This window comes from Mixophyes fleayi, chromosome 2, assembly GCF_038048845.1.
Source record: "Mixophyes fleayi isolate aMixFle1 chromosome 2, aMixFle1.hap1, whole genome shotgun sequence".
NCBI lineage: Eukaryota > Metazoa > Chordata > Amphibia > Anura > Limnodynastidae > Mixophyes > Mixophyes fleayi.
The window spans coordinates 244,996,075-245,020,529 of record NC_134403.1 but is presented as its reverse complement, the minus strand read 5'-3'; the positions used below and the strand labels follow the sequence as shown (position 1 = coordinate 245,020,529).

The 24,455-nt window shown below is 41.3% G+C and overlaps 1 protein-coding gene across 2 annotated transcripts in view; it reads right to left on the bottom strand.

The window, feature by feature from the left end:
* ITPR3 (inositol 1,4,5-trisphosphate receptor type 3) overlaps positions 1–12,695 on the bottom strand; it is a 194,631-nt gene extending 181,936 nt beyond the window's left edge. For both annotated transcript variants that reach the window (XM_075195726.1, XM_075195727.1), the window contains exon 1: positions 12,284–12,695. In XM_075195726.1, coding sequence (XP_075051827.1) covers positions 12,284–12,372 — 89 coding nt within the window. In that variant the 5' untranslated portion in view covers positions 12,373–12,695. The remainder of the gene's footprint in view (positions 1–12,283) is intronic.
* Between the last annotated feature and the right edge of the window lie 11,760 nt (positions 12,696–24,455).

Sequence of the window (24,455 nt, the reverse complement as noted above, 5' to 3'; positions counted from 1 at the left end):
GGATCTGCTGCTAATGTTTGGGTGCCAGATAGCACTTGACACCTTCAGAGGTCTTGTGAAGTCCATGCCTCAATGGGTCAGAACTGTTTTGGTGGCACAAGAGGGACCTACACAATATTAGGCAGATGGTTTAAATGCTGTGGCTGATCAGTGTATATTAAACATTATATTTAGGTGTTATAATATGAACTAGTTGTAAACCCTTATGAAGAGGGTCCTTACTCCTTTCGTCTCATGTTACATCAATTACTGTAGCTAGTCTTGGTTTCTTGTATGTTGCACAGCATTGTGATATATGTTCTCATTTATAAATAATAAAATAATAGTAATACATGAACTAGTTTTGTCAAGTTCACAACTAATGTTTAAAAGGAAAGTGTTTAATAATCACCTAGGCAATGTCACACTAATTTGCCTGCTTAACTACTGCATAGACTCAAAGAGAAATATGTACACTGCATACACATTTATATGCTAATAAAAGGTTTCATTATAGTGATTTAGCTTTATCAATGTGATGCAACTGCTAATGTACTTCAATATATTTACTGGCCCCTATGAACTTGTAAATGGAAACGCAAAAATATGAATCACAGTATAAAAAATATGTTGACTGTCTTTGTCCCTAATGCAAGGAAGCACAACATGGTGCATAATTCTAGATTTAACTATGGCTATATTGAGACATAGGGAAGAAAAAGAGATGCAAGAGCACATTAGATCCAGGGTGGTAAGTGTCCAGAAGGTCTTGAACTATGTGTTTCAAGCACTGTTTTCTGGTCCTTAAACAAGATGAGATCAAAGGTAAATGTTTGCCTCCAAAGACAAACAGCATCTGGTTCCTTCACAAACTGACTTGTCAGGTCTGGCACTTAGTCAAGGCCTCGGATGTTCTCTCTAACTCCTTGTGCACTCCTGACTTGGTGTGGGTTAAGGTGTACGTGTCTATTCTTGGCTGTCCTTCAAAAATATGTGTAAGTAGAGGCAGATAGAGGTGAATATCATTGGTGTCCTTGAATCAACTAGTCATTTTGACTATATAATCTAATGGTCACTGAAGCATAGGGTTTTTTTCATATTCGCATGCTGTGCAGTTCATGTATTTATCCACAAAATGCATAGTCACAAGAAAAATCATACTTTCTCTGTAAGTGAATACACAATAATTTACATATTCACAAATAATGTGAAATAAGTAATAAAAGTGCACATGGGGCCCTTGTGTCCATTATTTTTTGTTAAATAATCTGGCAACCCTTTTTTGAGGATCTGTGGTGTGTATTGACGATTGGCCACCATAGTTTATGTCCAGTATATGTGCTGGATTTATTTTTGTTTGTTCTATCCACTTATCTGACAAACCTGGCTTGTACACAATCATACTTTTGCCTGCTTATTACTGTTCTGACCACTCGTAAACCAATCGAGATTGTTCCTGACCTTCCTAAGCTGTTTACAACCCTAACCTTCACCTTGTCCCCAACTACATTCTACATCTGTTTTTGTCCCATTGTCACCTGGGCTGTGCATTGACACTGCAGAGTCAGATCAGTCTGAGTGCCCAGACATATGGGTGCCTCACATCAAAACACATTAGGTATATTAACACCTCTCTGTAGTGTTAGAGCGTGTATGTAGGCGTGTCAATGCATATGTCCTGTCTATGGGTGATCTGGAGCACAGGGGGTGACAGTGGGGAGTGGTTGGTGGTTGCCGGGGGTGATCCCTGTGTCTGGATAGACATCTGGATAGATGTGGCGATGAAAATGAAGGATGAGGTGATGGAGAAGAATGATGAGGTGGTGACATGTGGACAAAACCACGTTAAAAAAGGGCGCTTACATCGGGAAGTAACGCTCTTCCCCTGAGGAGGCCTGGGCTATGGCCCAAATGCATGACAAGAACCTTTTTAACACCTTAAGTAGCTTGATTTGACTAGAATGCATGAGTATCATGCACGGGTTAACTTGTATGATATAAAGCTTTACTCAGATATCTGACTAAATCACTTTAAACATCTATAGCACTTAAAATAGCAATACAGTCCTGAATAAACAAATACACACATTATATATATATATCTATCTCGTCATGGAGCTTTATCATAAGGTAGTTTAAATGTAGGCCCCTTCTTCTTTCAGCTTCAATATAAAGTGGTTTGTAGCCTAAAGTGAAAGACAATGCCCCAATCCACTTAACTCCTGGTCCTGGAATTTGCTCTAATAGCTTTAATAGCAATTTCTGTTATACCAAACTCACATTTACAACGGGATGAATTGTATGGGCTTTGGTAACATCCACAATAATGGAAGCTTTCCCCTTCCTCCATTTCTTCACTGACTTTCTTTAGCAGACATTGCAAAAAGTAACATCCATGTAACAGGCTTCTTGCCAAAACAAATCTCCTTTTTGTAAATAGAACACTTTTGCAGATTTTTCTTAATTTGACTCAGGTCAATCACCCTAGGTAACTATCCCTATCCTCACCCTTGTGATAATCTATCAGTCCTGCAAAATGGTGTAAGTTAACTTTCTTCAGGGTTCCACACCACAACACTATCTAACAAATCTGGTTCAGTCCAACTACTTGAACAATATAAGAATCTTTTTTACTTATCAGACTTTATCTCTCTTTTTGCTCCTGTGTTCAGATCTCTCACAGCAGCACATCTTATAGTGCCTCCTGTTATGGTATTCTCCTCTGCCTATACAGCGCTGGTCTCTCTCTCACCACCACAGTAGCCCTTACTCAATTCTGTTTCCTTTCCTCCCTTCCATGCTCCGTCTCCTCCTCTTCCGACTGCTGCCCTGTTCCATTTTTTTTCTTCCAATCATGCCTTCTTATCTTCTCTGCTTGCATGGCCTGTTCACTGTTTCACTAGTCCCTAGCTGGAGGTCAGGGAACTGGTGCGCATGCGCACTTAAGGGGTTCATGGCCAAGACTGGACACTCATTAGATATCATTCCCCAGATAAGCCACAACCAATTGTTAGCAGCAAGGTGGGCCCTTCATTAGCACCACTGACAATTGAGAAAATAAAATGAATCAACTTTTAGAGAATATGTATAAGTATTGCATCAGAGTCAGAGAGGTATACAACAATAAAACAAGGGGTTTAAAATGACCATAAACTCACCGATGAGAGATAATTTCTCAGATTTTGACAATATGGTAGGATGTATGGCCAAGACAATGACTATACTTTCAAATCAAAATCTAATCTAAATTGATTAGAGTTGAATTGATTGAATGGAAAATCTGATCATCCGATTAACGTATATATTATACAAGTTAACCCGGGCATGATACTCTTGCATTCTAGTCAAATCAAGCTACTTAAGGTGTTAAAAAGGTTCTTGTCATGCATTTGGGCCTAGCCCAGGCCTCCTCAGGGGAAGAGCGTTACTTCCCGATGCAAGCGCCCTTTTTTAACGTGGTTGTGTCCACATGTCACCACCTCATCATTTTTCTCCATCACCTCATCCTTCATCTTCATCGCCACATCCTTCATCAAGCTACTTAAGGTGTTAAAAACTCCCCACTGTCACCCCCGGCAACCACCAACCACTCCCAACTGTCACTTCTCCTTCAAGAAATATATAGGTCAGTGTATAACTCTGCCCAGCAGGTGGCGCTGCAGCTTGGTTTTTTTTTTTTCACACACGCCACTAGGCATTTATATAGTAGATAGTAGATTGTGTCTATTATATTGTGTCATTGCCAGCCAGAACAAGACTGTTCATGTCAGATCCAGCTGCTGGACCTGATTATGAACCACCAAATTTAAGGATCATATGGACAAGTCTACCACATAGCTGATGGTTCAAAAATCAGTTTGCTCTGCCATGACTTTCTGTGAGTCCGCTGAATGAAAGGGAATTGAGAAGATAAAAGCAAAAATTTGTGACCAGTGCAAAGCCAATCTGAACTCAAGCATTCTAACTGTAAAGTATACTTATGCACAGTAAGATCCACCCCACTCATTAAAGCCACTTTTCCAAAGTACTGTCATTTAATTACTTGTTTCACTTTCATATGATAGATTAAAGTGAATGTTTTTTATTTTTCATTAACAGATGAAGGGAGCACATCCATTTGCTCATCCACCTACACTTTTATCACAAATAATCCAGTCTCTGATGGTACTTAGGCTTACACCTCAGCCCCACCATAGTCATTTAAAAGTGAACTGACATAATTCATTAGTTTGCAAAAACCAAGACTGGCAGCAATGATTTTAAGTAATAATTTTCTGTATGCATTTATCAGACTCTTACATATTATTACATGAATTTTGGCCCTCTCTTCCTTACAATACTGTTTCTGTTCATTGATTTTTGAGGATATTCATTTATACACAGCTCTTAAGGTTCAGCCACAGCATATCAATGGGGTTGAAGTCTGGACTTAGCCTTTCCAAAAGCTTAAACCTATTTTTTCAGCCATTCATTTGTAGATTTGCTGGTGGGCTTATGGTCATTCTTATGTTGTATGATCCAATTTCAGCCAAGCTCCAGTAGTTAAACAGATGGTCTCACATACTCCTTTAGAATACTCTGGTTTAAAGAAAAATCTATGGTGCACTCAAAGGTCGCCAAGCTTCCAGGCACTGTAGCTGCAAAACAACCCTGAAACATCATTCCTCCGTTACTGACAGGAGGTATAGGGTTCTTGTTGCTATACACTATGTTTGGTTTTTGCTGTACATGGAGCTGTACAAGTCCACTTTGGTCTCCTCTGTCCAGAGGACTTTGTTCCAGAAGTCCTGTATTTTGTTTAGCAGCATTGCAAACAAAAGCCATACTGCAATGTTTTCGAGAGAAGGGTCCTGGCTAGCCTTTCATGAAAGCCATACTAGTTCAGTCTTTCAGTCTTTTTCTGAAATCATGAATTTTAACATTTAATCATGAACTTTAACAGTTTCTGTGCAACAAAGGCCTGTAGATTCCTGAATGTCACGTTTGGGTTCTTTGTGATTTCTCAGCGCTTTACAGGTTGTGAATATCACTATAGAATGATGGCACTAAATCAGTGATGGGCCACCTGATACGCTTCAGGGTCCGCACATTACCCCTAACCTCAGTAATAAGTTAAAACAATACATTTAAACAAAGAAAGACTCAACTATCTGTAATAACATATCAGCAGATATTTTAAACAAGTGTTACAAACTATAACAAACAAATCTGACAATAAAGCTGGAAGGAGCTGCAGGTGAAGGCTCGGAGGGTCGCATGTGGTCCTAGGGCCGCCTTTTGCCCATCATTGCTCTGACCAGTAAAAAGTTATCAGCATATACAAAACTGCATGAAAAGTAAAAAAAAAAAAAACAAACAAAAAAAACAACTTATTTATATTAAGCTGTTCCCCATATCCCTGTGGGTACATGGTGATTTTTGTCATTTCTTAATCTGGATCGGTGCCTGTGACAAAATGTATTATACCCAATGACTGATTTTTATTTTTTGTTCGAACCGTGGTTTATCGTTTGATTGGCCCAATAATTGGGTGAAAACATTGAAGTGTGTACTCAGCCTTTCCAACATAATCTTAATTTATCTATATTTGTTGTACAATTAACTACTACAGAAGTGCAACATAAACCAAACGAAAACAGACGTAAACAAAATTTACGATAATCACTTTGTTTACAGTTTGCGCTGTCTAATACGTGATTGGTTTACATATTGACGTTTTGACTTCACTAGGAGATATAACGTGTTGCTTTCTAATTTTACTATAACAATCAAGAAGAGAAAACATAAAGATGATTGTGGTGAGGGAAAAAGGAAGGCAAAGGTGGAATTATGAGCGAAAATAGAAAGAGAAGTTCCCACTTCCAGTAAATGTGATGTGATTCGAAGAAAGAAAAATCGTCTCTATTTAGACAGTTATTTCGATCTGGGATTTTCTGTGCTCGCAAACATCAAAACTAACAAGAGGGAAAGGTTAAACTTGGTCTAGGTTAAATGAGTGTATGTCTGTCCAATATTCCACCTAATATTAAAAGAGTCTGCCAATCACACCAAGCACAAGCCCACTAGAAATTTACAAAAGACAAGCTAATTTCTCTTTGTCTTGTTTATTTTTTTGTGATCTATAATGCTTGTGTAAGACTGTATGTACACGCTAACAGGCTTTTATATTTTATATTTCATATGTGTGTTTAATGCACATGTATGTTTTTATTATTATTATTACTACTACTAATAATAATAATAATACTAAAGTATTCTTGAGAAGCAAAATAAGATATATGACTGGTACCATCAATTAAAAAAAGGTTGAAAACAACTGATTTAGTAGACTTGTACATCAAAATTAGCATTTTAGATTTTAACAGATGAAAAAGCTTTATGTATATATCACTTATTCTTTTGCAAAAAGTATCCTTCTAAATTAAATGATCTATTATTATAGATCATTTAATCCATTTAATCTATTATTATTATACTGTAGATCATTAATGTACACAGGAAATAACCATTTTTTTTTTTTCATTATGGCAAATCGATGCTTCCGTGTGGAGTTGCTGGTCACTCATCGGGCACCTCCCCAGATGGAGAATGCTCACCAGATATGGTTGGGTAAAAGGGAAATAAAACACCCAGGATGGACCAAAACCAGCTGCTGGCTTGCAGTTTGTGGAAGAAACCTGGATCAAATATCAGGCAGTGTCTTGGCCTTAAGGTGGCATCTCCACCAGGACATTCAGGAGCTATGGGTAAGTAACCCGTGCTGCTTAAAAGGAAACTACTACAGAATTGGAAGAGAAGCAAAGCTTGATGGATCCTTTGTTGACAACCTTTGTAACGAATCGTAAAACTTCTTATGTGGAACGTGAGAACCATGAGGTAACCAACCAAGCTAAAACAAGCAGTGAAGGGAATGGAGGAATATAGGCTGAGAGAAATGAGGTGGACAAACATTGGCAATGTTGCTGCAACCCTTGCTCGAGAATATCTGGGTAGGAAAAATGACTTTCGAGGAATAGAGTAAGGGCAAAATTGTTAAGCTGTTCAAAAAAGGAGACAACTCCAATTGTAACATACTCCTCTCTGTGCCTGGTAAGGTGGTGGCAAGAGTAATCTTAAACTGCATTAAAGAACATGACTTCGGAAAGAGTAGGCTGGTTTCCAAGAACATTGCAGTTGCATTGTCCTCATCAACACACTCCCAATAATCCTGAAGCAAAGCAGCAAGTGGCAAAAAACCCTCTACCTAACAATTATTAACTTCGAGAAAGCATTTGAATCAGTTACCAGAAAAGTCATGTGACGCACCCTGAAAGAATATGGCATACCCTGCAGAATTATTGACATCATCAGGTAAATGTACGATGGCTATGCAAGCCAGGTTCTCCACGAGGGAAAGCTAACCAAGGCCTTTGCTATGAAGTCAGGAGTACACTGTTTTTACTAATACTGGACAGAGTCATGATGAAAGTTGTGGGGAGTAGGAAGAGAGGAGCAAATTGGGGAATACATGTCAGGCTGATATACCTACATATTGCAAATTATATTTGCCTTCTATCACAACAATATCAAGTCATGGAGGAGAGAGAAGCTGAGCAGGCTGGGTTGAAAGTCTAAATCTGCAAAACAAAGGAGTTGAGCGCTAACATTGCAAGCAAGCTCAGCATTAGTAGAACTGACATTGAGCAAGTGGACTTCTTCATTTATCTAGCGAGCATTGTCTTGAAAGGAGGCAGGGCTGATGAGGATGTAAAGAACCGTATCCTCAAGGCAAATGGTACTGATACTGATATTGTTCAGCTACAAGTCTGTCCTTCTCTAAGGTTGTGAAACTTGGAAGGTCCCAAAGCAGATCACAAGTAAACTGTAAGGATTTGTAAATCAGAGCCTCCTTCAGCTATACAATGTCCATTGGCCCCAAATTATATCAAACAATGACTTGATAAATATGCTGGGCAGCAAATGATCAACATCCAGGTGAAACTAAGAAAGTGTAGATAGGACACGTAAGGAGGCTGGATGAAGCCATGGAGAATGCAGCCTTGGAATGGAACCCTCAGTGAGCTTGGAAACATAGTTGTCCAGAAAAAGCCTGGAGTAAGACCATTGAGATTGAAGCCCTGGCAGCAGGAAATATGTGGAAGTAAAGAGGCTTGCTGCAGTCGAACCTGATGGAAGTGTGAAAGTACTTTGCTCTACATAGGAGCTAACAGGAAGAAGAACAAATCCATGCTTACATTTGGATATATTTGCAGATAAAAATCAATTAAGTTAACCGCCACTGACATGTGCAAGGTCATTGGTCTGGTTGTAATTTATATAATGTGACATTGTGATCTGATTGTTCAGCACAGATCAGAGAAATAACTAAGGCAATTATTTGTAGAGAACAGATGAAAATACTAGCCCTGCAAAATGATTTGTAGGGTATAGGTCAGTGATGGGTAACAAGCGACCTAGGTTCACCTGCAGCCCTCTGAGTCTTCAACAGTGGATCCCAGCTACTTCCTGCTTTATTACCATTCGGTCCATTTCTTGGCTGGACTCAGGCCTTCTAACCAGCTTCATCACGATCCTCATCAGCAGCAGCTATTTACATAGCACCACTAATTCCAGAGCGCTGCACAAAGAACTCATTCACATCAGTCCCTGCCCCATTGGAGTTTACAATCTAAATTCCCTAACACACACACAGACTGAGAAAGACTAAAGACAATTTAATAGCAGCCAAGTAACCTATCAGTATGGGTTTTTTTTTTGCTTTATGCTCTGCTGTCCTTCACCTGTGACTCCAGTTCTTATCTAATAAGAGCTGGGGCAGCGGTTAAAGCACAATGATTTATAAAACATAGAATAAGACAGAACTTGTGCATATTCTGTGTCTTTATAGATAGGGTCAGCGCGCTGTTATCTAATTTTGTGAAAACACATTCTCTATCAATGGGCAAATTAAAAACAACAAAACACCAAAGATAGAAACCTCTCTGCAGAATTGTGTTGTGCCTATTCCAGAATGACACCTAACTATAAATGCTGGGGGAAAATCTAGTCATTCAGAAGTCACATCGAATTGTCAGATTTGTTTGTTACAGTTTGTAACACTTGTTTATCGTACATTAAAATACCTGCTGAAAATTTAATCACAGAGTGTCTTTCTTTAAATAAATGTATTGTTTAAACATAGTACTGAAATTGATAAGAAATGTGCGGCTGTTTTGATGTGTATCAGGATGGACCATCACTGGTACAGATATAAAAACACAGTTTGGCCTGAGGTCTGCATGGGGTCCTAAAAAGCACTTCTATGGTCCTTAATTGCATGACTGCTCCAAGTCACCTACTGAATGATTCACACGTATTAACTAACAATCAAATTACTAAGCTGATGAAAAATCTGGATATGGACATAAAAGTGCTTAATAATGCAGCCACATGAATGAGATTGCAGATGGTCAGACATGTCTTAAAGCTGTGAGCAATTTATAGCCCATCCTTAAAAATTCCTTGAATGCCTCTGGTGTGGTCAGACCTGCCAAGCATGACCTTTTGACAAGAGAGGGTTATGAAATATAAAAAATGCACTAATGTGACTATAACACAATAGTAATATAAAGACCAGTAATAGGTTCTAAATATCTACTCTATTTAAATTTAATTTTTATGTAAAAAGTTGTCTACATTGGGGCATGATAAGTTACAGAACCTGTCCTTTATTTACTTAATGACTCAGACATAAAGGGATTTATGGTACATAAAGGCTGCATTATATTTGGTGAGAAGGTAATGAATGTGTTCTGCGGCATCACATCTAATTCATATAAATCCAAAAAAGGCTGTGTCGTTTAAAGCAAAATAAATGACCACATTGTCAAATTCCCCATACAATTTCCTGAAAACTAATTATTTTTATTTTATTTAGGCATATTTTGATATTATATACATTGCCTATGTAATGACTCACAGAAAAAAAGTACATGTCTTCAGTAAAAGCACATATTTAGGGAATTGCCTTAATCTGCTGTTGCTCCCTGTGGCAATGACTGGATAAAGGGACAGGGACACACAGTATCCTGCCCCCTTCTCCTCCCGTCCCCCCACTTCATTTCCTCTCTTTATCTACAGGGCACAGAGACATAACTTTCTTTAACCCATTCAAGAGATGTACTTGACACCACTACACATAAGGCATTACTCATTTGTATACTGCACTGATGTAACTATAGAAGAAGTTAAAATACTATCAAGCAGGTGCCAAATAAGTAGAGAAAAAAAATACATCTGCACATACCTTTGTGTGTATATGATGTACTGTATATACCAACAATGAGAGTGTTGTATGTGGGTATATGCACATACTGGTATTGTGACTATCTAACTACAAATTACTACAAATTAGTAAAAAATACATTTTAATCACTGAAGACTATTTAAACACAAACTAAACAGAAAGAATTGTCTTAGGCACAAATATGTGTGGAGTAAGAGTAAAACTATTTTGCTATAGTCTGAAATAGGTTAGTCCAAGCTATTACCTTGCCTAAGGCCTGATAAGATCTTAATCAATATAACAGAGTTAAACATAGTCAAACCCATTAGACAGTGAAGTATAACTGGTAGGGGAGTATATTAGTCATGTTAGACTTGAATGACCTGTATTTCTAGGGTCTCAAAAGGCCTACTAGCATGGGCAGTACACATATCAGGAGAAAAAAAAGTTTATCTATGAATACAGTATGTGCTTTGTACATAGGTGCACACACACATTGTGATTATTCATGTATACTTATACAAATGAGTGCAAATATAGGAATAGCGATACACACATGTGCATGAAACTGCAGTTTTATGGCACAGTACCTCAGCACCGCACCCTTTAAACTCACTGTGCAGTGCTCTATTCAAATATTGGCAGAGTGTTAACACCTACATACTTTTCAAAATAAACACATTCCCATTTTATGTACATTGACTACTGAACATATAATTCTATCATTTCACCTTTCACTATTCAGTTTGCTATTACACCACTTAAAACATAACCCTTTTCAATTGATTCTTTAATTTTAGACTAACCTTTCCACCATCCCCTTCCTGTAAACTATGTAAATGGTACCTCCATTCAAAGTACTCTTCTAATCCTACTCTAATCTGTCCAACAGCCATACTCTCATTTATTTTGTTTTTATTTGAATCACGTATGGATTGTAGCTTCAGTTTACCTACCTGCCTCAAATTTATCCTTTACTAATAAGCACGCAAAGGCAAAGTCATTAATATTGTGCACCTTGATTTATCATATGCTTGTCCTCTAATGATGGGGAAACATACATTTTTGGTCTCAATATTGTTCTTTACTAATATATCTCAAAACCATTTTAAAAAATTCTACTCTGATATGCCTTTGGGAAAACAATTTAGCACAGGCCATATTTGTCTACCTTTTAGGCCTCCCCTCCAGAAGGTCCAAGGGTAGTGGTCCAAGACACAAGCATGTGTCAGGGTTATCAATGCCCCCCCCCCCCCCACACACACACACATTCAGGACAAAGATAAGTCAAGTTGGATCCAGGAGAGTGGCCTACTCTGCCATGAGTCTGGGAGGACACCCCTAAGTTTTGGAGTTTCCCAGACATTCTGGGAGTGTAGGCAAGTATGGCATATACGCATCTCAACTCTACTTTGAGTGTCTACTCAAAGATTACGGCTACAAAACACACATATGCCACTCTAACCATAAATATATAAATAGCTCAAGGGGGTGGATTTTTTGTGTCTGGACATGCAAGTGGCTAGATACATCTCAATACATAACACACAAGATTATAACTCAAAAATGCCCTTGTATCCACCTCTAAATAAGGCCCAAAGATGGGAATTCAATTCCCAGCGATGTGCCAACAGACATCATGGCGATGTCCGTCTGCGCTCATTTCTGAGTACTACAGAACGCAAACATCGCTCATTTTCGCAAAGTCCCTTCACGAGTGTTCCATTGGCACTATGTAGCCCATTGCAGAGATTTGAATTCCTTCCCAAAGTGTCTTTTATTGTGTTGCTCACATCCAACTCTGTAAGCATTTCTTCTATCATACATGTCCATAACCTTCTATGTGTATATGCCACCACTCAATCATTCAAATTGTGTCACCATACTATGCTCCACTTGCTCTTGTACTGTAGCTAACAGCACACATGCACTGTGTACTTTTCTTCTGGAGTACACACAGACAGCTGTCTTCATCACCGCTCACAATTTTGTTAAGAGACACAAACCGAAATTATTTGCAATTCAGTCGCTGACACTTACCCTAGGGTGCTGATGAAGCCGCATACTGTCCCCTCAGCATACAGGGATACGATGTCCCCAATGTGCAGGAAGCTGGATTTCTCACTCATTGCGACCTTCTTCTACAGGGACTTCTCTGGAAGGATGAGGGATCAGATGTAGAGCGCTGTGTGGAGAGAGCGCATAACTCTGCGGCACTCTTCTAATAATCAGCGTCTGCTTCTTGTGACCGCGGCTTATTTTATATCTTATTTTTGTCTCATGTATATGTGAGCGACTTCTCTGTCTCTCTCATCCCTTCTTACTATGGTCGTGCTCAACAGTTTACCTTCCTAGCGCCAGATTGTGTTGGTGCTTCTTCGTCTTTCCCTGTGTCTCTTATCACTATATCCCTCCTCCTTCCCTCGCTCTATTTCTCTTCACCTGTACATAACCAGGAAGTTTTCTTAAATGCAAATAGTGTCTACTGCACAGACACACCCCTGCACTCTAGCCACAAAGCAATGTTTAACTCTATCCATGCTTTTTTCTCTGCTTCACATTAGCAAGTATCTCGTGTGTATAGAAATACTGTATTTGTGTCACTGTGTGCATACACTCTCTAGACTGTCCAAATATAGTTGTATACGTTTGGACTAAATGTGTTATATGCTTATAACTTAATTTTAAACATTAATTAAAGCAAATAGGTTAAAAGATTTTTCTCTGAAAGGTTCTGTTCCTTTCAATAATAATAGGTCACATTTAGTGACACTATCTTTACAGTAGCTGCAAAATTTACATTGAACTGCAACAACCAATCAGCAATTGACTTTTGTCTATGTAGTGTAAGATGGGTAATGTAAGCATGTATCTGATTGGTTGCTATGGTATAATGTAAATTTTAGTAATGTTAGTATTTAAGCAAGGCTAGTAAGTCAGCTCTATGTTGCCATTTTTATAATGGCTAACAACACTGTACATATACTCTTGTACAATTCTTTGTATCTGCTCTGATTTATCAAACTAGTGAAATTTATTTAAAACTCTGTGCATCTAATTCTACATGCAAAAGGCATAAAAATGAAATTTAAACTGACGTACAAGATGGAGCCTGGAGCGACTATATTTCCGCCAATGCTTGAAGAGACTGATCAACACCCTGTTTGATAGGTGCTCGATTACACCGTTTTTCTAGAATTGTGTGCCATCTGTAAACTTTTGCTGACTTTAACCAGTCACAATTTCTCAATTTAGGTTGTGCTGTGTGTATACAGTAAGAGCGACAACGACAACAAAAAATAGTGATCATTCAAATATTTTTTTCTGTTCATTAAAAAGTGTCTTATTTGGTCAGGTTTATGAAGTCCCCTGCACATCCTAAATCTCCCAGCATTGCTGATAGTTGTTAGGAAAATGCAAGACTTAGCAGACCATCATGCAGGCAAACAGGCAGTTTGAGAATATTTTGAAGTGAGAAATGTGCCATCAAGTCTGCAGCACTGTACAGAGAATATTTTTGTCATTCACATCAGTCCATGCCCCATTGGAGTCTACAGTCTATATTTCCTGTTTCACACACACTAGGGTGAAATTGTTAGAAGTTAATTAACCTACCAGTATGGTTTTGGAATGTTAGAGGAAACCCACGCAAACACAGAGAGAACTAGAGATGTTCACTGATCCCCGTGTTCTGGTTTTGGTTTTGGATCTGGATTAACTTTGTTGTTTTGGTTTTGGCAAATCCACGCTCGTGTGTTTTGGTTTTGGTTTTGGATCTGTATTGTTTTGAAAAATTGCTAAAATATGCTAAAATCACATAATTTTGCTCTTTTTTTGTTCCTACATTATTATTAACCTAAATAACACAAATTTTCAGTCATTTGCAGTCAATTTTGACCACCTCACAGGTCACAATATTATTTTCAGACAAATACTGGATGCTAAGCGGCAGAGCAATGACACAAACACACGGCAGTTCCTAGCACATCTAGGAAGCATTGCCACACAGTAGTGTCAGCAAAGAAAAGTGGTGCAAGATGGAATTGTCCTTGGATCATGAAATCAGTTATGGTTCATTTGATCGCTCCACTCGTTCATTGGATAACTGTTGTAATTCTACAGCTAGTATATGGACAGAGTGAAGCGGGTGGTCATGTATAAGGAGACCCTCAAAGGTGGGAAAGGGATCCCGGATATCTCCACCATGTTGCGAGCCTTCTTTGCCTGCAACTGCAAACACAAAACTCTTTTTGAAAAGAACATTTGCTCTGCTGGGAAGTCCATGTCTCGCTTTCTCCTCCTACCTCTTTGGAGGACCCTTGTTTGGGACAAGTGGGACAGCTCCTTCCCTTACAACTGAACTACACCTTGGTTTTACCTGGATGTTGGACAATTTGTGAAGGAGCACCATCTGGAGGGACTTAAACTAGACTTGTGGAAGCCAAAAACTGTCCACAAGCTCATCAGAGATAAATTCATTATGGAGTCTGTTACAGGGCTCCCTGCTGCAACAACAAAACACGTGTGGGAGAATGTGGCCTTTAAGAGGTTGACTAATAGACACAAAGACATTGCATGGATTGCTATCCAGGGGGGTTTGCCTCTCAGGACATTCATGCACTCCCGGAACCTGTGCCTATATGTCCACTGCCCCTTCTGCATCACCAGAAGGGAAACAGCACAGCATATGTTTTGGGACTGCCCCACTACACAGGCACTGTTGGATGCCTTGGAACATGAACTTAAGGACAGTGTGCCCAGGACTTGCCTTTCATACCAGTTGGTATTTTATGGATTATTTCCTGGGACCCACATCATTGAGGCAATCCAGGAGGCCTGGCGCCTTATCAACTGCTTTAAGGACGCTATTTGGCTTGCCAGGAATCGCCTCATCTTGAAAAGGGACAAGATGACAGTCCAGGACTGTCGCAGCCTGATCCACAGCTTACTTTAAGAGCCCTCACCTGTATTCTCTCCAGCACCTGTCAGTCACTAGCCTGGGTTGCGATTAAGAACTCATGTGATTCACTGTTGGAACTTCATGTGACCCTGTAGTGGGGAATCCGAAATAAAGGGAGGATCTGACATCATACCTGTGTCAGATCAACAGGTTATCCTCCTGATTACCCTTCTGTTAACGGAGCTCTCTGTGACTGTCTGCTTTGGCGTTTCTGCTTCGATTCGTGCATTACTCCTCCGTAAGGTCTCCCCATCCCATCTGAACCGTTTACCGACTTGGCTTGTTTAACCAACTACTCTACTGCTCACTCCAGTGCACCGCGGACATCCGAACCGTGTATCGACTTGGCTTGTTTAACCAACTACTCTACTGCTCACTCCAGTGCACCGCGGACATCCGAACCGTGTATCGACTTGGCTTGTTTAACCAACTACTTTATGTTAGGAACCCCTCCAGCCAGTACAGCAAAACCCGGAGTCTGCTCTGAAGTCTGGTGTTCACTGTTGCCCCTAGTGGTGGGGACAGACTTAGCTGCAGACAAACAGAGGGTCGTGAGATATTTACTGGCCAGGGAGAACCCAGGAAGAGAGCGCTATGGCAGACAGCAGCGTGGGGTCCAGGCAAGGGTCAGCCGACAGCAGACAACGTATCCAAGGAACAAACCAAGGTCAGGGGTCACAGGCACAGGTTCTGAGTCCAGAGACAGGCGTAAGATCGGGGTCACAAGCAGAGGTTCAAAATCCAGGTTCAAGCAATAGGTCAGGGTCAGAAGCAGAGGTTCAAGGTCCAGAAACAGGCAAAGGTCACACACAGTAGTTCAATCCAGAAGGTTTACACCAGGGGTGGGCAAACCTGTCCTCAAGGGCCATATCCAGTTCATGTTTTTAGGATTTCTTTAATCATGTACAGCTGAGTTAATCTATTTGGCTGGGTCAGTAATTATCCCACCTGTTTCTACAGACAGAAATCCTAAAAACATGAACTGGATATGGCCCTTGAGGACAGGTTTGCCCACCCCTGGTTTACACCAAACAACGCAGGAGCAGGTTAGCAGACAGGGAACTGGAAGTTATAACCGGCAGTGAAGCTCAGACCTCACTACCTTAAATAGTACTGAGAGTCAATCAGGACAGAGGAGAACAGGGTTGACAATCAGCCTCAGGAGGCTGCTAATTAATTACTAGCTAGAACTGGCATAGGTAATAACATAACCAGGAAGCATGTATAAAAATATAAATGAACCAGTTAAAATCATATGAGAACTCCCCCCTGGAGTTGGAGGATGTCCCTACACCCTCCTACATCTATGCAACAAGGATAATCCCAAAGAATAAAAACAGAGCATAGAAATTAGAGCACACGCCCGGCTGCTAGATCACGCCATGATGCGGCATACCGCCGCGGCTCATGACAGTACCCCTCCTTGAGGAGGGGTTAAGGAACCCCTTAATCTAGGCTTATTTGGAAACTTCTGATGAAAAGCTCTTCTTAACTCATTGGCATGCACGTTCCTGGCAGGTATCCATGATCTTTCTTCAGGGCCATACCCCTTCCAGTGAACCAAATAGTGGAGTTGGCGTTGTACCCATTTGGAATCAAGAATCTTTTCGATCACAAATTCCGTGTGACCATCCACTATCACTGGGGCAGGTTTGCTTGGCTGTTTCCTGGGAAACATCCGGGAAGTAAGAGCTGGCTTCAATAAGGATGCATGGAACGTATGGGGTATGCTCAAAGAGTTGGGCAGTTCCAACTGAAAAGCAACAGGGTTAATCTTCCTGATGATCTTAAATGGACCAATGTATCTTCGTTCAAACTTAAAGGAAGGCTGGCGGAGCTTGATGTTCTTAGTGGAGAGCCATACTCTGTCCCCTTCCTTGAACAAGGACGTCTGAAGTGATCCTTAAATGACTTGGCTCAAGACGCAGCTTGCTTCAAAGATAAGTTTATCTTTTTCCAAATTCTCTTCAGAGAATGAGCAATGTGTCCGATCTCAGGGTGGGTGGGTGTAATGATGTCAAAAAATGAAACCGACTTGGGATGTCTCCCATAAATGCAGAAAAATGGTGCATAACCATAGGAAGAGTGTGGTGAATTATTGTAGGCAAATTCCGCCCATGGCAGGTATTCTACCCAGTTGTCATGTAATTCAGAAATGTAGCATCTTAAATACTGTTCCAAAGACTGCTTTACCCTTTCCGTCTGTCCATTAGTTTGTGGGTGATAGGCTGATGAAAAACTTAGTTGAATGTCAAGCAAGGCACAAAAATGATTTCCAGAACTGGACCACAAATTGAGTACCTCTATATGATACAATATTAGTGGGTATTTCATGTAATCTGAAAACATTTTGAATGAACAGAGGAGCCAAAGACTTAGCAGATGGTAGCTTAGGTAAAGGAACAAAATGAGCCGTCTTACTAAAGTGATCGACTATCACCCAAATGCAATTACACCCTTTAGACAAAAGCAAATCCGTAATAAAATCCATGGAGATGTGGGTCCATGGAACACTGGGCACGGGTAAAGGCATCAACTGTCCCATGGACAAATCTCTGGGTGTTTTCACCCTGGAACAAATCTCGCAGGACTGTACAAAGTCTCTAACGTCTTTCTTCATAGAAGGCCACCAAACAGAACGAGAGAGTAATTTAATAGTCTTGGTGATAGCTGGATGTCCAGATATTTTGCTGTCACGGACCTCAGACAAGACAGACTGTCTCAGACCAGCTGGCACAAACAACAAATTGGGAGACATGGAAGCTGGTGCCTGATCCTGAACTGCCTGAAACTGGGTTGCCAAACCCTGAGTTAGCCCTGAAACAATGGTTTGAGAAAGTATGATAGGAGTGTTATAAAGGGGATCCTCACGTTTCTGTAAAAAACTTCTGGATAAGGCATCCGCCTTCAAATTCTTAGAACCAGGGCAATATGTGATAACAAAATTAAATCGAGAGAAGAAAAGAGCCCAGCGCGCCTGTCTGGGATTCAACCTCTTAGCAGTCTCAATGTATTGGAGATTTTTGTGATCCGTGTACACCGTGATGTTATGCTTAGCGCCCTCCAGCCAATGTCTCCATTTTTCAAATGCCCATTTAATGGCCAGCAACTCACGATTTCCGACATCATAATTTATCTCTGCTGCTGAGAATTTCTTAGAGAAGAATGTGCATGGGTGTATCTTTTCATCAGAACTGGACACTTGTGACAGAACTGCCCCCACCCCAACCTCAGAAGCATCCACTTCAACAATGAAAGGTTAACTCTGTATCAGGATGTTTGAGGATAGGAGCAGAAACAAAGGCCTTTTTTAGGGTATAAAATGCTTTGACAGCTTCTGGCGGCCATACCGCTGGATCAGCTCCTTTCTTAGTTAATCGAGTGATAGGTGCCACAATTACCGAGAAATTGCGAATGAATCTCCTGTAGTAATTAGCAAATCCGAGGAACATTTGGATGGCTTTTAGGTTACTGGGAAGGCTCCAATCAGTGATGGCTCGGACTTTGGCTGGATCCACCATAAATCCGTTGGGAGAAATGAAATACCCCAAGAATGCCACAGTGGAGACTTCAAACTCACATTTCCCTAATTTGGCAAATAGATGATTGCCTCTAAGTTTCTGTAGTACCAAATGGACTTGTTCACGGTATTGGGGCAAGGATGAGGAATAGATCAAGATGTCATCCAGATACACAATGACAAATTTACCCAGATAATCTCGTAGTACATCATTGATCAAATCCTGGAACATGACTGGCGCATTAGAAAGACCAAACTGCATAACACAATACTCGTAATGTCCAGAATGAGTGTTAAAAGCGGTCTTCCATTCATCGCCCTTCCGTATGCGTATCAAATTGTATACTCCACGTAAATCAATTTTAGAAAATACCGAAGCACCTCTTAACTGGTCGAACAACTAAGAAATCAGTGGCAGAGGATATTTGTTTTTAATGGTGATCTGATTCAGACCTCTGTAATCAATGCAAGGTCGTAAATCTCCGTCTTTCTTTTTGACAAAGAAAAATCCGGCACCCAGGGGTGAATGAGAAGGTCTAATGAACCCTTTTTTCAGGTCCTCAGAAATATAGTTCTCCATGGCTTTGGTCTCTTCCATGGAAAGAGAATATAACTGAGTCTTAGGAAATTTACTCCCAGGCTGAATATCAATAGTGCAATCATACAGGTGATGTGGTGGTAATGTATCTGCAGCTTGCTTGGAGAAAACATCAGCAAAATCTTGAAATTGCATCGGGAGTGTGAGACCTGATTTGACTGAAGCAGTAGCAACCTTAACAGGTGTTGCTAGGCATGTCCCTTGGCAGTTTTTCCCCCATGCCACCAGTTCTCCTGTGGACCAATCAAGGACTGGGTTGTGCTTGCTAAGCCAAGGGTACCCCAGAACCACAGGGTATGTGGGCGAATGGATAAGGTAGAATGACAGCATTTCCTTATGGAGTGCTCCCACTGTCAGGGTAAGAGAGCTGGTACTCTCTAGCACGCTTCCGCCCTTAATTAGGTGGCCATCCAAACCACAAACAGATACTGGAACTTTTAATGGTTGGGTAGGAACAGCAAACCGCCGTGCCAGAGAAATATCCAGAAAATTTCCAGCTGCTCCGCTGTCCATGAAAGCTAGGACATCAACACTCCCAGAGACCAGGGAAATCTGGGCAGGTAACTGGAGGGAATTTTTATTCTGTACAAGGTAAACGCCTAGATGAACTTTTCTAGTATCCCCGGTATTAACTGAGTTGGAGATAGGAAAAAGTTCTGCGGATGAAATTCCTTTTCCAGTCTTCTTTCATTTATTCGCCGATCAATGCGAATTGCCAAACACATAGAGGACTCCAGAGAATCAGGAGCTGGATATTGCACCAATATGTCCTTTATTAGTTCTGTAAGGCCCAACCGAAACTGACTGCCGAGAGCTGGATTATTCCATTCGCAATCTGAGGCCCACCTGCGAAATTCAGTACAATATTCTTCAGCAGAACGACGTCCCTGTTTCAAAGATCTAAGTTTAGACTCAGCAGTAGCGACTTTGTCAGGATCGTCATACAGGAGACACAAGGCTTGGAAAAAGGAATCTACAGATAACAATTCCGGACTGTCAGGGCACAATCCAAATGCCCAGGTTTGTGGATGCCCTTGCAACAGTGATATAACAATACCCACTCGCTGCTGTTCCGAACCAGAAGACAGTGGACGTAGCTTGAAATATAATTTGTAACTTTCCCTAAAGTTGTGGAAATCCCTTCGGTTGCCAGAAAATCTGTCTGGAAGATGAAGCTTGGGTCCTTGAACTTCAACCTCCTGAGAAGAGGTAATCCTGGAGGCTTGTTCCTGTACGGACAATCTGGTAGAAATGTCTTGAACAATCTGAAATTGAGCCTGCAGTTGATTAGCCAGCACTTGTGCAAGGGAAAGAGGAGTAGGATCCATAGGAGTAAATCCCAAGTATGTGGGCCGGTTAAAATGTTAGGAACCCCTCCAGCCAGTACAGTAAAACCCGGAGTCTGCTCTGAAGTCTGGTGTTCACTGTTGCCCCTAGTGGTGGGGACAGACTTGGCTGCAGACAAACAGAGGGTCGTGAGATGTGTACTGGCCAAGGAGAACCCAGGAAGAGAGTGCTATTGCAGACAGCAGCCAATGAACAAACCAAGGTCAGGGGTCACAGGCACAGGTTCTGAGTCCAGAGACAGGCGTAAGGTCGGGGTCACAAGCAGAGGTTCAAAATCCAGGTTCAAGCAATAGGTCGGGGTCAGAAGCAGAGGTTCAAGGTCCAGAAACAGGCAAAGGTCATGCACAGTAGTTCAATCCAGAAGGTTTACACCAGACAGCACAGGAGCAGGTTAGCAGACAGGGAACTGGAAGCAAAACCGGCAGTGAAGCTCAGACCTCACTGCCTTAAATAGTACTGAGAGCCAATCAGGACAGAGGAGGACAGGGCTTACAATCATCTTCAGGAGGTTGCTAATTAATTAATTACTAGCTAGAACTGGCATAGGTAATAACATAACCAGGAAGCATGTATAAAAATATAAATGAACCAGTTAAAATCATATGAGAGCTCCCCCTGGAGTTGGAGGATGTCCCTCCTACATCTATGCAACAAGGATAATCGCAAAGAATAAAAACAGAGCATAGATATTAGAGCACGCGTCCGGCTGCTAGATCACACCAGGAAGCGGCATACCGCCGCGGCTCGTGACACTCTACTGCTCACTCCAGTGCACCGCGGACATCTGAACTGTGTATCGACTTGACTTGTTTAGCCAACTACTCCACTGCTTACTCCAATGCACCACAGACATCTGAATCGTGTACCGAATTGGCTTGTTTAACCGATTACTCTCCTGCTTACTCCATTGCACCGCATTCATCTGAACATTGTACCGCTTGGCTTGTTTAACCGATTACTCTCCTGCTTACACCATTGCACTGCAGTCATCTGAACAGTGTATTGACTCGGCTAGTATATCAGACCTTTCTCATGTTAACTTCACTGCCCCGCGGCCTTCAGAACTGTGTACCAACCAGCTTGACTAGAAGACCACTCACCTGTCATCTACCTTGTGTACTACTGGTCCGCTTCCAGAATTCCGCCTGCTCTGTTCTGCTTGTCCTTACCTGTTCACCAGTGAATACCACAGCACTCTCAAAGGTATCTACTTCCACTCCTTGTATTGTCAGTTTCACCTATCTCGCTTTCATCTAGGGGCCAAACCAAGGACCGCGACCTGCAGTTCCCTAGCAGCTAAGTCCATCCAACCTTGCGGTGGTTCTTGGCAAAAAGCAGGGGGCTGTTAGACTCCACGCCTTGCTAGGTCCTTGCAAATCTAGACCGAGTGCATCCAGAATGTAACAGTTTGATCTGACCTTAAAAGACTGATATGGATGAATCTGGCAATTCCTCAGCATGTGAATTTTTGGGACAATTGGTAGGTAGGGTAGAGGAGCAAGAAAAGATTTAGGCTCAACTTCTCCAGTTTTTAAGAGGCCTGTCAACACGCATGGATACATTACAAAATACATTGGCTTCCCATGTTATTCTCCTCCTAGCCCCCCAGCTCAAGGAGCTGTAGCCCCTACTGTAGAGAACTCAGCTGGTTCCTTTCAGCTTTGGATCCCTAAACCCCCTAAATTTGACGGAGATACCAAGGCATGTAGGGGTTTTATTAACCAATGTTCTATTCAATTTGAACTGCAGTACGGAAATTTCCAAGCCACAGAACAAAGGTTGCCTATATTGTTTCTCTCTTATCTGGTCAGACCCTGGCATGGCCCTCCCCCCTTGGGAGCGTAATGACCCCCTTCTTCAAATTTATACTTCCTTTCTAGAGGCCTTCAAAAAGGCCTTTGATGAGCCTGGCAGGATCTCCAGTGCAGCATCTGGACTCCTACGGCTGCGCCAGGGCTCACTATCATTAGGACTGTCTGCTGTTCGCTTTCGTACCCTTGCCTCAGAATTACGATGGAATAAGGAGGCACTCACTGCTACCTTTTGGCAGGGACTTTCGGAACCAATTAAGAATGAGTTGGCTGGCAGGGATCTTCCTTCTTCAATTGACGCCTTAATTTTTCTCTGTAACCAGATCGACATTCGCTTTCGGGAAAGAAATCTCGAGAGAGAACCATCTCGCCGCATGCCCACTTGGGTGGTGTCTAGATTACAGTACCCTATTAATCCTGAGGGTGAATCAATGCAATTAGGGTGAGCCTGTCTGTCAGCTGAAGAGAGAGAGAGGTGCTTCAAGTGCAATCTATGCCTATATTGTGGAGAGACAGGTCACTTCCTGAGCAAATGTCCTATTCGGTCGGGAAACGAGAAGGCCTAATCGGCTCTGGCGAGGCTAGGTTAGGCATTTCAGGAACCAATCGCAGTGACTCTAACTTTTCTTTTGAGGTATCCCTTTGCCACCTAATCAACAACTCACCCTACTAGCTCTCATTGACTCTGGAGCAGCAGGAAATTTTATATCTGCAGCAACTGTTGCCCAACTGTCTATACTTACTATTACGCTAGTGCATCCCATCTCCATCACAGCTATAGATGGTAGTAGAATCGAGGGTGGATCAGTTAAGTCTCGTACTGTTCCTGTATCCCTGCAAGTTGGAGCTTTACATTTGGAGACTATCTCATTTTTAATCATCCCTAAAAGTATCAATCCTTTAGTTCTAGGACTGCCCTGGTTGAGAATTCACTCCCCTGTTCTGAATTGGCAGAACTCTCAAATTCTGTCTTGGGGTTCATCTTGTTTCTCGCAATGTCTACAACGAGTGATAGTACCAGTTAAGAAGACTCCTACACAGACTCCTGTTTATTCGGAAATTCCTGTCCCTTAGATTTGTTTCTCTGATGTTTTCAATGAGGAGGAGGCCTCCAAATTGCCTCCCCATCACCATTGGGATTTTGCCATTCAACTTGCTCCAGATAAAACACCTACTAAGGGATGAGTTTACCCCATCTCTAAGCCTGAATCAAGTGCCATGTCAGCATATATTGAGGACAATCTCAAGCGAGGGTTCATTAGAAAGTCCTCATATCCAGCTGGAGCTGGATTCTTCTTTGTTAAAAAGAAGGATGGAGGTCTACATCCATGTATTGACTATAGAAATCTTAATGCAGATACTATTAAAAACAGATACCCTCTACCTTTAATTTCAGAGATGTTTGACAAATTTAAAGGAGCTTCAATCTTTTCCAAACTGATTTAAGAGGAGCCTACAATCTGATTCGGATAAAAAAAGCAGATGAGTGGAAACAGCGTTTCATGATGGCCACTTTGAATATTTAGTGATGCCCTTCGGGCTATATAACGTGCCAGCTGTTTTCCAACACTTCATGAATGAGGTATTCCAGGATATGCTTTACCGCTTTGTTATTTTGAGCACATTTGTGCTCAAAATAAAGTCCCTAGACAACACCCGTATGGGTATCTTTAACCCTTATCTGCTCCAGAACGTCCTTGGAGCAATAGATTTCGATAAATTTCATCAAGGATCGCCCACTATCCAAAGGCCACTCAGTAGTCTGGGTAGTTACTGATCGTCTTTCTCGAGCGGCCCACTTTATTCCTCTGAAAGGTTTACCCTCCGCTCCCGTTCTTGCCCAACTTTTTGTATAGCAGATTTTTTAGTTACATGGATGTCCGGATGAGATTGTCTCAGATCGAGGCACACAGTTTGTCACAAAATTCTGGAGAGCTTTTTGTCATCTATGTGGAATCAAATTAAAGTTCTCCTCC